We start from the raw sequence: 15,000 nt of genomic DNA, 5'->3' as shown, positions 1-15,000 counted from the left end.
GCTACTGACTCATTGTAGTTGGATGTCACTGCCCAGAAGGTATTAGTAGGGTCCTTGAAGTACTCTTAGCAGAAGGTACAGCATTGCATGAACAAACACATCATCTATGAGGTACTGTGAAGCAAATTAATGTCAACTGTTAGACCAAGCATTTTAGGAAGTACTGTCCAGATCCAACGAGGTAAATGTGCAGGAGGTGGGTAACGAACCACTATTTACTCATCCAAAATTAAAGCTCTTCTTTGTGGAATCTCTCATTTGGAGTTACTGTTTGCTTAATGTTGTCTTGGGTTTATCTGTCCAACAAAGAACTGTGATCACTTCTGTGTTTCATTACAACCAAAACAGTCTGTGTTTCTGTATTTGTTGCATGGGGCTGGGCTACTGTATTCTGAACTATGTGAATCTTTCCTTTTTTTAACCTTAAATCTTTTTTTTCCTTTTCCTTTGCCAATCTTGGTAGGAACTTACTTAGGTAAGTAAATTGCAATTTTAACATTGTTTTTATGTACAACAGAATTTTAAGAAAATGTTAGTCTAGGTGGTGTTTGGTACAATTTATGCTCTGTTCTGCTTGTTGCACTTACGTTCCTGAAAGTTTATGACCTTTGATTGTTAGAAGGTGGACACTCAGTCTGCTCACAGCAGTAACAACTCTTGGCAGTTTGAGAGCGAGCGCTACTAAAGCATTCTTATAAGCTTGCAAAAAACTGTATGTGTGTGTATGTCAACACACAGAGACTAGTTCAAGTGAACCAATAACTTGGAAGTTAAATCCTTGTTCATCAAGCCTCATTCATGCATGAATTTTTATATTTTTTTCTAGCTTGCTCACAGATTTGGTACTGTTGATGTTTTTGTTACTGCTGGGAAGGGTGGAATCCCAGGAGGAGAATTACATTTGGAAAAGGAAAATGCATATGAAGAGTGTATGGATTTTTAAAAGCAATGTATTTTAGTATAGTAAACTTGCTGGTTGTGAAAGTGTGTGTTAAATTCTCTGCGTTCGTTATGACTGAAGATGTGCTTATGAATGTTACTGCATATTGCATGTTCTGCATGATACTTCTCTTTGGTAAACAGAAGTTAAAAACAAAATGCCGTCTGTGACTAATTGCTTGATGTCCTGACTGGTTAAAGAAAAAAAAACAAAATAAAAGATGAATTATGTTAATACGAGATGAAGGACCCGTATTTTTGTGTGTGGTGGATATGCTGAAGGTTGGAGTTAGTAAGTTCGAGTAAATATAAATGTAACAACTCCAAGTTATATCCAGTGGCTGGAAGCTGGGCTACTCTTCCTCCTTGGTACTAGGGTCAGCTCTGGACAGTCGTCTTCTGCCAAACTATGAAATGGTTTGTAAATATACAGGCAATGGTGTGTATGTTCAGGCATGGAAAAGCACTGGAAGATTTCTACCCAAGTAGAAAAGTGGCCATGGTTGGTGCTTATTCTGCAGCTTCTTGATGCTTGCTGTAGTAACTTCATGGAAATATCCCTGCACTCCAGTCTGAGCTGGGCACACTGCTGAGGGTTTGGGCTCTCCTGCTTCTCAAAATAGCAGTTGTGTATTGTGTGGAGTTGGCAAAAAAGGAGGCTGAATTTGTGCGGTGGGAGTAATTTTTGAATGCTGCCATTCAGATGCCGAGGTCCTCTCGCTGGACTCACAGGGAACGGGACTGGATCAGCAAAGAGCATGCATGTCTACTCTCAGGCTTCCAGTGGGACCAGATGTGCTGGTTTGCTTCCCATCGGGAAATTAGATTCCCCCACTCCACTCTTGTTGTTGGGTGCCAACTATTCCCTGCTCCCATGGCATGCTCTTGGGGTGGTGCTCTAGCTGCTGCAGGAAGTTTGGGTATTCTCTCATTTTAAATGTAACAAATCTGAAAGCATTAGATCAAATGATACGAGATTGTTGGAAAAGAAACAGGTTGGTTGACTGAGAGGTGGTTCCCCACATCCCCAAAAGATAAAGCTGCAAAGTAACAGTAGTAACAGACTTGCATTTGCTGTTTGTGATAGTCCTTCCCCACCTGCCTTTTTTTGGGTGAAAGTATATTCATCTGCAGCTTTGATACTTGAAGAATGAAAGGATCATTAGGGCATAGTAACTTGCTGTGTCTGGTTTTGAGCCAAAATCTCAGTAGTTGTGCTTATGCTTGAGGAACAGTTCTGAGGTCTTTGTCACTAAGTTGTGGGGAGTGGAGGAGGCATGCTCTGAGGGTGTCAGTTAATCTCTATACTGTGATTAGTTGTTTTATTGCCATTTCAGTAACAAGGTAGAATCGTCTGTGGCAAAGGACATCTATGCTTATCTGCAGACATACCTTCAATTTACCTTGTCTACGTTTTATCCTCTGGGACTTCCTCTTTATTTCAGTGTATAGAGGAGACTTTGGCAGGAGGAATTGAATAGGAGGAGATTTTGTAGGACTTTGGGTTTTTTCGGTGCTATGGGAAAAAACATTTAATCTTGAGTTTTCAGGCTATATTTCAATTTCTTTGACTGCAGAAGAGTGGAAGATCTGCTTAGATTGTAGACCTTTACTCTTAGTGGTTTTAAAGGTTTGATCACCTCCTTTTTTTGATTGTTGGGTTTTTTCCCCTTATTTGGAGGAGTTTAGTGTTGTTTCTGATGTGGAGCTATATAAATTCAAGCACTTGGACCTTACATATCGTCAAAAGGAATATTCACACTTTCTACCCTGTGGCTTCTCTAGACATCCCTCCATAAAATAAAGACAGTTTTTTCCTGTAGAGGAGCTGCCAGAACCTTGTTGGATTTTGCTCCTGGTTTATATTCATATGCTGTCCTACTTTTTTAACCTGCTTGTGGATGCGTGTGTGTGAGAAGTCTCTCTCAAACCTGGATCTGTGAAAATGGAGCAAGCACCCTGGGGAGAACTAAGTTTCATATGGTGAGTTACCTGTCTGTACCACTCCTTACCCAGAGATGGAGGATTGCTTAGTTCTTAGAGGTGCCTGTCTCACAGACCTCATCTCTTGCACAGAAGCCACCAAAACCTTTTGGGTGAGAATCCATTGTTTCCAGTACAGATGCATCCTGGTGACTTGACAACTGTTCTGCAATAGTTTACAAATGTTTACAAATGTTATGCTGTATCTCTGCATCTCTTTGGTGACCACTGTGGGTAAAAGTTACTCATTTAAAGCGGTGCTTCAGCTGCATATGCTTTTAGTGTGAGGTGGTTTTTTTTTTAATTGCAAACTGAAGCTAGTATTTTTAGTGTCTGTTTTTATATTTATTCTTTCAAACTCCAGTTATCAAAGTGAGACTAAAGGGAAAATTCACAGATAGGTAAGATTAATATGCTAATTGATACCTTATTACTGTGATAGCGAGAGTATAAATTGTATTGAAACTGTAAATTTGTTTTGTGTCTTATTTTACTGGAGCAAAAAGTTGTCATGGGCATCCTATAACTTCTAGCTTTATCCTAGAAGTTATAGCTTAGGGGGTGAGGCATGTCCCTGTTGTAACTGCTTCTTTGCTGTTTGAGGGCTCTGAAGCTTTGGGGCTCAGAGTAAGTGGCAGTTCTGCTCAGCCTTCTCTCAGTTTGTGTCAGTCTCAACATCTCTTCTCACCATGGAATATTCTGGGTTAATTCTGGTGCTTAGGAATAGCACTGTTTACTGTCTGTTTTACATCCAGCAATAGTCATCGCAGCAGCCACGTATCAGCTGCTCCTGTTTGCTAGTCTTTTCTGGCATCAAGAATGTTCTTAGCACAAGAAAAGAGCTGATCTGGAGTGTGGTTAAAATGAAATGTGTGGCTTCAGTCCAGGGACTAGCAGGAGTTGATTTACATCTCTCCGAGCTCCTGTCAATGGAGAAAATGTTATCTGTCTGTTATGGAAGGGGGAAGAAAAAATAAGTGCTAGAGCTTAGCTCTGAAGCCAACAGATTCAGGTTGTGTCCTGCTGGCTGTGCTGTTTCCCAGCATCCGTGGAGCTCTTTGTCCATCCATCTCAAACGGCTGCTCGCAGCTGTGTTTTGGATGCGGTTGCTGCTCCCGTGTAAAAAGGAGTGATTATCTGGTGCCTACATTGCCTTTGTCAACATCCAAAGGTTGTAACTGGTCTTCTTGCTTGGTGCCTGGTACATCTGTTCTACAGATTTGATGGAAATCTTTCTGGCAAGCATTTCTTCATGTCTCTGGATACTTAGGCACAAAATTCTGCAAAAATTGAAACTATGTGTCTTCATGTTTGAAGTAGCTAACAGCATAAGTCTACACAGAATGGAAAATACGCTTGATATAAACTATTGATTTTAATGTGGTGTCGTGATACTCAATGCTCAGAAAATGTACCCTGTTCCGCCTTCCTCCCTCCCGATACTTTGCTGTGCCATGTGTTTCCTGGCATACTTGCTGTGAGTACCTTGTGTTTAGTTTTACCAAGGAGAATCTCAAGGAATCTGTTGAGTGCAGACCATCAGCTGTAAAAGGTCGTTTTTGCTGGATTTTTTAAAAAGCTTTGCTGTTTCATCACAGCTTAACTCACTAGCAATAGGAAGTTTCAAAAGTCAAGCTGGGAGGCTTGCTATAAATGTGAAAGCAGAATTCCTACTGATAACTTCTGCAGCCAGTGACAGCATTTGCTCATGCCTGTCCTGTAGTCCCTGTTGGATTTGATGTACTGACATTTTGGTTCTCAGCCAGAAGGGGCTGAGAAAGATGGTTTGGTGCACTGATGTTAATGAAATGCTGTTTTCTGGGAGCATGCATCTTAGAAACTAAATGGTGCTAACAAAAAGGTTCATTAGGTTTCTTGGTCCATTCCATGCCATACCCTGCTGCCTTATAGCAACACATCATTCTCTTATATCCCAAGACCTTTGTGTGTCCTGCAAGATCTCATATATGTACTGTTTGGTACATACACTATGGCAACATGATAGGGTATCGGACAGTATAGCAAATAAGCTAGTAAAATCAAGCCATTGTGCTCTGTGGTTTATGGTGCTGTTTGTGGTACTGGGGAAGGGCTTTGTGTGATAGCTGGAGTCGCTGTGCTCTGTGACTGATGGAGCTATGCCCATGGAAGTATTTACTTGTGGTAGGTTCAGCAGATACAAGCTGTTTCCTAACAGCTTGTAGCTAACGTCTGAGCTGAAGAGTTCCCTGGGGATCCAAGGATGATAGGAAAGACTTTATTTGTTGCTGTCTTGACAGTGTATAATACCTTCCACTTTCTCCTTCTTGACGTCAGTAAATTCCTCCAAAACTAAAACAGAACGCCAGATTTTTCCCATGACTTGAGGAAAACCTCAGATCTGAAAGAGGAGGTGTACTTTTAGCGGTAGTTGGAAGAAAGGTGTGAGTAAATGGAGAAAAGACTGAGTGAACGGAACATGTTTTTAACGTGGGGGCTCTGCTCTTCAAACCGTGTTGTTAAGGAAGCTCTTTTCTCAGTTACCTTTCAAGGAGGGAAGAAGTTAGTTTGGTAGACAACTCTTGTTTTAGCAAAACAACACAGTTGCAATCATAGCTGCGTGTGTTTTGATTTTGTACTTTTTTCTGTCTTGGAAAAGCAATGGTCTTACCAGCTCTATTCTCTTTCCTGTTTGTTAGGTCTGCCTAACCACGGACAAACCAGACAAATGGTAAGAGAATGTTCATTTAACCAAAACAGGGAAAAGAAGAATTATTAACCCACGCTAGATAGAACACCCCATTAAACCCTAGTGTTTCACTTCCGTCTTTGCTGTTTGCAGCTGGTCATACTTCCCAATTAATTGAAAAGTTGTTTTTTTTTAAATTATTTTGGGGCATATGAAACATTGAAGTGGTTAAATACAATTTAAACCTCAAAGCTATCTATCCATCTATCTATATAAATGCGATTCTGTTTTGAATGGAACATTTTGTTTCTGCTCATACAGAAACTGAGTGGCTGTTTATAGCAAAGTTCTCGGATGTGTTTCTAGGTGGAATGTGTTTCACTGAAGGAGGAAGGCTTAACTGATGGAAGGGTTTGTTTAGAAAACAGTTTGGTGGTTTTTTTGTTTTGTTTTCTTTGGGGTTTTTTTGTTTGGTGGTGTTTTTTTTTTTAGGAAGTTGGTGTGCAAGTTGTCTGCTGAGAATGCTTGGTTTTTATGTTTGGTTTTTTTGGGGGGGGTTTATTTGAGTAAAAATGATTCCTAGCCTTTCATCCATTATGCTGAGTTTTATCAAAGGACAGAAGCAAATAGCCAGTCTGATTGATGCGTCTCTGGCAAAATGCTTTCTCATGAAATTCACCTCGGTGTGAAGGGGCCAGCGCAAAGGCTGTGCATCACTTTTCCCCCTTACGCATGGCTTATGGGAGAGAACTTCAAGCATAAATGGGTTTTTTTTTTCCCAAAATGATCTTCTGGTGTTGATAAAGTGGAGCTTGCCTCATTAGGTGAACTGCCACGACATATTAGTGTCAGTAGAGTCACTCTGACATGGGTCAATCAGCAGCAGGTATGACTGATGGTCACTGAATGGTGATCACAAGCATTATTAAATCTAATAATGCTCTCGGATAGTGTGCAGTATCATGAGGGTAGGCTATAACTTGAGCATGCTAGTCTGCTTGTAATAGCGCAGCATTCATTTGGTTTGTTACTTGAGCATCTGATATGAAGTAGTAAATTGTATTCCTCCTTGAATTCAGCTTCATTTCTTGTCCCTGAGGAGACTGGCTACTTGTTTGTGTCTGCTGAATAAACTAACTCAGTGCAGTGGGGAAATCTGTGATGACCTAACACTTTTTAGGTGTTTCAGGGTGAAACCCCTGAACTGCCCTGATTTCTGGTTGCTTCATAAAGTGTGATACTGAACTGAAAATTAAAGGTCCACCTTTCAGGATGTACCATTTGAAACAGATTGCTCTGTGCAGGTAGAGAAAAGGCAACCTGGAAACACAGGGGTGCCCCTTCTAGGTATTTCCAAGAACTTTCTCCAGAGTTGTTCTCCTGTGTACGTAGCACGTGCAGAGAAAATATCCTTCACAAAACGAATGAAAGGATTTTCTTGGAGAAATCTGAAGGGGGTAAAAAAAACAACAGAAAAGCCTTTTATTTGAAACCTTTTCCTTAACAAACCTCAAATATAAAAGCAATCCTTGAAGAATTTCAGTGGTCTGCTGTGGTGCCAAAGTTGTCTTGTATAACATGGAGCTGAGCAACTAAGAAATTAAATCATTATTGCACTTGTATATAACAGCTTTAAAGAGCTTAGGATTTTAAAAGGTGGGATTTTGTTTGTTTAGCTCTAAAGCCCTAACTTTCTACAAGAAGCAGATCTTGCTAGCACAGTTGATTAAGGCTGGTCAAAAATATAGTCATCAATCATTTTTTGTTTTCTCCTCAGATAAAAATGAGATAGACACAGGGGTTTTTTGTTTTTTTTTCTTGGTCGACAGACTGAAGTCTTCCCTTTCTAAGTCAAAGTGTTAAAATTTGGTTGAGATTTTGCCCTAACCTGACACTTAAGGACTTGGGTACCTCAAGTCCCCATGGGTCCTTTTGAGGTGTATCTCCCAGGCCAGACATCCCTCATGTGCACACTCAGTTTCCCATTTTGTGGGCAGAAGGGGAAGCCTGGGTGCATCTGGGGAGATGGTCTGACCTCGGAGGATGGCCTGTGAAATACCAGAATTAAATTTCTACTGGGGTGTTTCCTGACCAGCTTTAATTTATTCATATGAAATTTTCTGGGCCCTTATTTTGCATCTTTCCTGACTTGTCCAGTGTTACTGATTTCAGTGCGATTTCTCAATGTGCTAATCGGCAGGAAGAGGGGCAGCAGAACTGGACTTCAAATGATCAAGGACAGCTGCATTTGAGAAGCTTAATCCTTTGCTCCCTTGCATCTGCACCTCTCTTAATAACAGCTCATGTTTTTCCAGTTGAGTGGAAGGGTGCTACTGGGGGTCTGGAAAATTATACCTGTGTTGATGCGCAAAGCAAATGTATTATCTATGGGAAATCTGTGGTGTTAAATGCTAAAAGGATTTTATGATGAAAGCTGCTAAGCTTTGTAGTTCTAGATTTGTTTTCAGACACATATTTAATATATCATCAAATATTAACCTTCCTAGAACAAAAAGGATATGGGTAAGTTTGGTACCCCAAAATAACTGCAAATTCTGATTTTTATATTTGATTTGCTGTGTAGCTAGATTTCCTTCCCTGGAATCAATAGAGTTGCTCTAGATTTATGGTAGTAGCTGAAATCTAAGTCTTATACTCAATCTTTCAAACTTGATGTCATCTTTCAGACACAAGCAACAGATTATTGGTAATGCCTTCCATTTATTATCTGTCCTGTCGCTGGAGTATTGCTGTCCTATTGTATATTGAAGGTGCCTGACTTCTACTGCTTGTGGACAATTGCTTTTATGTGAATTCTGTGTTCAGTCATGGGCAAGAGGGGATATATTTACCAGAAACTCTGAACAACTGATATGAAAACTTTAATTCTCTTTTCCTTTGAGTGCTTATCACATGCTACCACAGGTTTGTTGCCGTCCATAATTGTACTTTTTTATGTATCACGTTAGGGACCAAGCCGAAACTTGCTGCTCAATGGGAAATCATACCCAACAAAAGTCCGATTAATTCGTGGTGGATCCATGCCTCCAGTGAAAAGGAGGAGGATGAACTGGATTGATGCACCAGACGATGTTTTTTACATGGCCACTGAAGAAACCAGGTAGGAAACTTGGTCTTTTCAGCGGATTTAAGGGGACATCTTTCGGTTTGTGTTCCTTGTGGGTGCTGCAGCTGATTTGGTGGTTAGACAAGGATCTCTTCAGCAGATCTGTTGCTACAAACTGAATGCAGACACCACTGCTGGTGTTTAGGTGGATAAAAGCTGTGATATACCTAATTGTGTTTGATGTGCCTAATCATGCACTTGTGTTCCAGAGAAAGCAGATTCTTCCTCTTCCAGAGCAGTTCCTGTAAGAGATGGGCAATAAGGGGAGGAGGACTGAGGTGGGGAGTTCACCTGGTTCAGACCCATAAATGCCTTTGGAGGTCCCACCGCAGTGTCTCAGTAACAGGATAGGGGCCTTCTGGCACACGGGTGATGCTGAGGAACAGAGCCACCTATATACATAGAGCTCTGCACGCCCTCTTGCATGCTGAAGTCTCTTGTATTACCTCTCAGAATGTCTCCTCACGTGTCTGAGTACTGAAACCTGCAAGTGACACAGAGGGTTTTTGGGGGCTGAGTTGCCTCATTTCTCTGGTGGTTTATATTTGCCACCAGTAGTGGTAAGATTTAGCCCTGCAGTGTCCATCTTCCTCCTTTGGTGGTACTGCTTCTGCTAGTCCTTCTTGTTGTCTGCCCACAGGATAAAAATAGTAAAAGAAACTTTCCTTGCATGAGTTTCACTTGAAACTCTGTTTACAGGCTGCTGACAGAGCGACAGCTATGTGGCCTGATCCCTAAAGCAAAGCTTTTGTGTGCGTGTTCCCAGTACTGTGTTATTCCTAGGAAGGGAGGACTGTTCCTGGGTGTGGTCAGAATGGCAGAGACATATGTTTGTGTGGTTTCCTCCCAAGAACTTGATGCCTCTCTCCTGGGTAACCTTGAAGAAGGCCAGAGCAAAGCTGCAGCCCTGCTTTTCAGCCCTCTCTGCAAGCAGAGGTGCTTTCTGGCTTTTGTCTGTGTCTGAAGCCTGGAGTTATCAACACTTTTAGTATCAGTGCCCCAACAGGCAGAGAAGCACTCACCTTTCCCTCCAGTACGTAGCAGAGATGGATATGCGAATTACTGGATGTCTGAGCTCTTACAAGTGACCAAGGAGGCCAGGAGTTTTGAGTACTTTGTCCCTTCTGGTACTACGAAATTTGGTGCTACTCTGAGTATTCATCTGTCCAGAAAGAAGTACATAGTCAGAGTCCTGACATCCCTAACCTCCTCCTTACCCTGCAAAGCATTTCAAGTGTCAAGTGACTGTTCTGTGGACCTAGTATCAAAGATGGGATTCATAGACAAACTAGGACTGGTAACATTCAGATTACTAACCACTGATCTATTGGATAATCAGATGTCAGTGCAGGAAACCCCCTGTTAGAACTCAGAAGAAACATGAAATTAATTTCCCTGTCAGACTTGTTCCTATGGACACCTTTAATGCAACTGTGCATTTCACACCAGCTTAGATCTTTACCTTGTCTTTCCCTTCTCCTTTTCTGTTCCTGCGAGATGCTGTGAAAGTAAGCAGTGGGATCCCTTATATAATTGAAACTAAAGTGAGAGAAGTATTTAATTTTCAAGGAAAGCGGTAAAGAGGTACTGGGATCCTGTTACTCTGGCAAATTCACATGCCATTGCAGGTGTGGGGTATGCAGTCTCTAATTCAGTCCTTAGATGCTCAAGGTTTATTTCATAATTCTGCTTCTACAAAACACTTGACATCTTTATCATCCAACCCACAAGAAATACTGCAGGTCTGTGGTAATGTCTTAGTACTACTACAAGGTCCTGCCTTTGATCTGAGAGTACAGAACTGAGAATATTCATCAAGTGTGATGTTGGTCATGAGAACAACTTACTGCAAGGGCACAGAATTGTCTGCTCATACAGAACCACTGGCTGAGGCAGGAAAGATCAGTCCCACAGCAACCAGCACATCTCTAACACAAAAATTGTAGTGCAGTGATAGACATCAGCTCAATAAGACCTTATCTCTTCTGTTAAAAAAAAAAAAAAAAAAAAAAGGAAAAAAAAGAAAAAGAAAGAACGGGCTTCTTTGTCTGACAGCCTTGCTGCTTAGCTGACTGATGAGTGCTGAAAAGAGATGTTTGGCAGCCTGCTGAAAAGCAGGGAAGCCTGAGCGATGTAGCATTGTAACCGGCACAGGTTTTCTGTTGGGCATTTCACCTCTAACTTTTCCCTGAACCATCTGCTGCATTCCTATGTCAAGAATGTAAGACTTGTTTGTGAGCTCTGAAACAATTTGAGCTTTGTGTTGGCTCCATAGCAATCAATCTAGCAGCAATATCTGCGTATCATCCTCCAGCTGAGGGTCAGGCTGTGTTTTCAGGCACAGAAAGTACGTTTTCCTAAAGTTTTACACCACCACCATCCCCACCCCCCTTTTGTGTGGCACTGTTGAGAACTGTGCTAGAAAACTGGATAGCTTTGAGGGAGCAATTTGAAAAGTTGGTCGATTGAAAGGAATAAGTTTTTGAATTCAAGCCTCACAGTAAGGAACTCAGCATTTATAATTTATGCAAGCGGAGGCAGCGAGTGACCTGATCAGAATCTAGAACTGCTACGAGACATGTTTCTGATGGCAGCGTGTCTAATTGAGCACATATGGGTACTGTAAGAAGCTCCACCAGCTAAAAGTAGATGAACTTCAGCTAAGCGAGTCTTGGAAAAATCATCACATTGAGATGTTATTTTTTTCTCCCCACCACCACTTTTCCCCCCTGTTCTCTCCTCTCCCCACTGTGTGGCCTTTCAACTTTAGAATGTGCTAGAGAAATGGGGAAACTGAGCAAACAAAAGATGTGTCTCTGTGTATGTGAGCTCCATGTAGCAGGCTTGTTCTGCTCAGTGGGCAAAAAAAGCAAGTGAAGAGATGACCAAATCTCACAAGAGCTGATTCAAAATCTTCAGCTGAAGTTGTTGATTTGTTGCTGGTTGTGGAGAGGGTAAGTTGGGGGGGGATTATTTTGACCAGTTTCTTCTATGAATGTGTCTTGTCTTTTCTTCTTTTTTCTTCTTTTTTAAATGAAAAATTTGGCCCCAACAATGTTGAGTAACAAAAAATGTAAAAATTATCTTTGGGAGATAAGTGGTTGAGTTGTAGACAGTAAAGCCATGTGGCTGCCTGCCCTTTAGTGCAATATTGTGTCTCTCAGGGTAAGTTAAAAAAATCATTAAGGTAGGAGCCTATAAGGGTAGGCAGTGCTTCTTTTTCAGACCCTCCTTGTTGCCCCAGTTCCTGAACTGAAGGCTGTGTGTAATGGGTACTGGTAAGAGGACTCCTGTGAATATTTATCACCTTCCTTTCTAATATCTATATGCCTTTGACCACCACAACATCCTCTGGAAATGAATTCCTCATTTTAATTACATAGCACATTTTTCATTGTTGCTGGTTTTTTCTTCCTTTTTTTTTCCCACCGATACTGCCTTTAGCTCTAAAGCTGGTATTGACAAAAAGAAATGAGTAATCATTCTGTATTGTCTCTTTCTACCTTATTTTGCTAATTTTAAAACTTCAGTGTGTACTCTCTCCATTCTGTCTCTCTTTTACTTTCTCTCTGTATGGAAAACAGCTTCCTGTGTCTGATAAGACTTGTTGCTAGTCTTGTAACATATAGGGAAACTCTTAACAAATGCAAGATGTGAATATTACCTGTTTCTAGCTTGGGTACATGCAGTGTAGGAGAAATAAGAGGGGGAGACACCCTGTTAGTGTTCCCAGTGGAGGGGGGAAGGCTCCAGTATTAGTTCACTGGTTAGTGGCCGTCATGGAACTCCCCTGCAGCAGCTCAGCCTTGAGGCGTAGCTCCATGGGAGACCAAATGTTGCTGGCTTGTGCTGTGACGGGTTTCTTTTGAAGAGGCAGCTGTGTGCACCTGCCTGGGGCTGGGGAATGTCAGAGAGCTCTGTGAGAGATGGATTAACAGGCGGGGAAGTGACCAATGTTGACAGAAGAGGTTTGATTGTAACTTGGCTTTGTAAATTCCCACAAAGCTGCCTGCAGCATGTCCAACCGATGTGTCTGCGTGCATCAAAATAAATTAGTGGTATGGAAACTGGCTGTCATAACTATTTCACGTGTTATATTTACAGCAGTAGACCCTGGTTCTACAGGGCTGGACCAGAATGCCTTCTGCTCTGTAGGGGAAGGATTCTGGAACAGAGAATGCAATTTCCTTTTCATTGGTGGGTTTATAAATCAGAAAACAAAAGTTCCCCAGGGAAGACATTGCTGAAATAAACAGCGTCAGCCCATTCCGTTAGCGAGCAGCCTCTACGTGTGCAGGCCTGGTTTCACTTCAAGAAATCAAGAAACCTGCAGTGCCTTAGCGTCTGGTCTCTTTAATCGGTTCCTTTCTTCCTTACTGTCTGCAGGAAAATCCGCAAGCTGCTTTCCTCCTCCGAAGCCAAGCGAGCCGCCAGACGCCCTTACAAGCCTATTATCCTCCGGCCCATCCAGGCAGTGCAGCTACGCCAGCCCATGAATGATGAACCCATAATCATTGAGGATTAACGCACGCTGAGCAGCTCTCCAGATGACGGTGGATCTGCCTGAAAGAATCTCTCCTCCAATATATACTTGAGTTTCTATGGCTACAGCATTGAACTAACTGTTGAAGAGAGGGAACTTTTGAGGAACTGTTTTGCATCTTTTAAACCCTTAAAAGGAACTCAGCCCTGCTCTGAGCCTCTGACCACAGACTGCTCTCTCTCTCGCGCGCGCTCTCTCCTCCTCTCTCCTTTCTTTTTTTTTTCCCCTTTTTTTTTTTTTTAATTTTTGGTAGCTTCTTTTCCCCTTTGCTTCTACCCCTTTTGTAGACAGGGGGAGGGAAAGTAAGTTTAACTTATTAAGAGAATGTGGACTAGTACTTTTTAGCTTTGTTTCCTCTTCCGATGTACGAAGAGCTAGAACCCTTCATTTTGTGACTGAGCTCTCGTTGCAAAGCCGTTTTTACGAGGCTGTGTTGTAAGATTTTTTTTTTTTTTTTAATTTTGTGGACGGTGCCATTTTTTATTTCATTTATATTATTTCTTTTGTAGATAAATTTCCAACCTTTAACTGATATTTGGAAATAGGAGCTGAAAGCCAGCCCCAGGTTCAGCCAGTTTTCTTTGGTCCTGTCCCTTATGTTTTTTGGATCATTTTGCACAGCCAGTTGTGCTCATGCACAAGACAGAAACAACTCAGGCTGAGAAAGGAATGAGCTAAGAACTGAAGAACCATGCAGGACATTACACTAATGTTGTGTGCAGTGGAGGCCAGGCTACCAGAATTAGGTGTCCTTACTCTAGTCAGTTCCTGGGAGATCTGGCCTGTGGCATTTCTCCCAGTAACGAGCAATTTGCGTGCTGCCTTTCTCTGACATCTGGAATCCTACGTGCTGTTATACCACCAAGACCCAGCAGTAGGCCCAGCAGTCCAGCAAGTGTAATGAATTGCTTTGCTCTGGCTCCAAGAGTCAAGTACACCAATGCCCAGGGACATTTTGCTTAGAACTCTGAACCTGTTTGTGCATCAGTGTTTTTGGACACATCTCTCCCAGGATGAGACCTGGTTTCTCTTTAATTGTGTTACTGTATGTTTCCCATTTTGAAGGGAATTTAAATTACAGCTGGGTTTTCATTTGAACACATTGTGTCTGAAATTAAGTGTTTTTTTCCCCCCTTGACATTTCTTGTGTTTGAGGTTTCCTGCATCTCTTGAACTTCTTATGTATTTGCAAGTCTGTATAATTTCTTTTTCATATGTCTTCTCATTGCAGTGCATTTGCTGAATGCTCTGCTCTGTTTTGAAAGGATGTAAACTATCATTTGCAACTTGTGCTGATCTGTACATGTACCTGCCTCAAGCAGACACAGCATGTAATAACCCCCAAGTCATTCCATATGTGTCAGCAGTGAGATGAGCCAAAGTTGTATTTGGGTTATCACAGTCCAACCGTGATTCTGTGCAACTCTGCTAACCCACCGGGTTAGACGGAAAGGAATCCCCACAAAATGAAAACAATTCAGTTAACTTTACTTAATAAACCTGGAAAGTGAGCTTTTGTGAAACATCTGCTTTTTGTCTCTTCTGAAATAGCTGCCAGGACCCTTGCTCAGGGTGCCATCTGGCTGGCATGCACGCCTCTGTGCTCCTTCCTTCACATCCCAGAGTTGTGTTCCGCTCTCAAGCGTTTGCATAACTGCAGCACGTCCCTGTGCTGCCAGTGCCATTATGTTGTACAGGGCAAGTGTCATTCATAGTTTGATTCCCCTCGTATGCAGTTTA

General features: G+C 41.8%; 1 protein-coding gene across 2 annotated transcripts in view; it reads left to right on the top strand.

The window, feature by feature from the left end:
• The window catches only part of MTA1 (metastasis associated 1), an 88,040-nt gene extending 73,269 nt beyond the window's left edge, over nucleotides 1-14,771 (top strand). Inside the window, exons 18-20 of one of the 2 annotated variants that reach the window (XM_072866888.1) lie at nucleotides 5,601-5,632; nucleotides 8,560-8,711; nucleotides 13,104-14,771. In XM_072866888.1, the coding sequence (XP_072722989.1) occupies nucleotides 5,601-5,632; nucleotides 8,560-8,711; nucleotides 13,104-13,242 (323 nt within the window). In that variant the 3' untranslated portion in view covers nucleotides 13,243-14,771. The remainder of the gene's footprint in view (nucleotides 1-5,600; nucleotides 5,633-8,559; nucleotides 8,712-13,103) is intronic. The other variant, XM_072866889.1, reaches the window with a different exon arrangement.
• Nucleotides 14,772-15,000: the final 229 nt, after the last annotated feature.

The sequence above is a fragment of the Ciconia boyciana genome, chromosome 7 (genome assembly GCF_034638445.1).
Source record: "Ciconia boyciana chromosome 7, ASM3463844v1, whole genome shotgun sequence".
NCBI classification, from domain to species: Eukaryota; Metazoa; Chordata; class Aves; order Ciconiiformes; family Ciconiidae; genus Ciconia; species Ciconia boyciana.
This window is presented reverse-complemented; position numbering and strand designations above follow the sequence as displayed.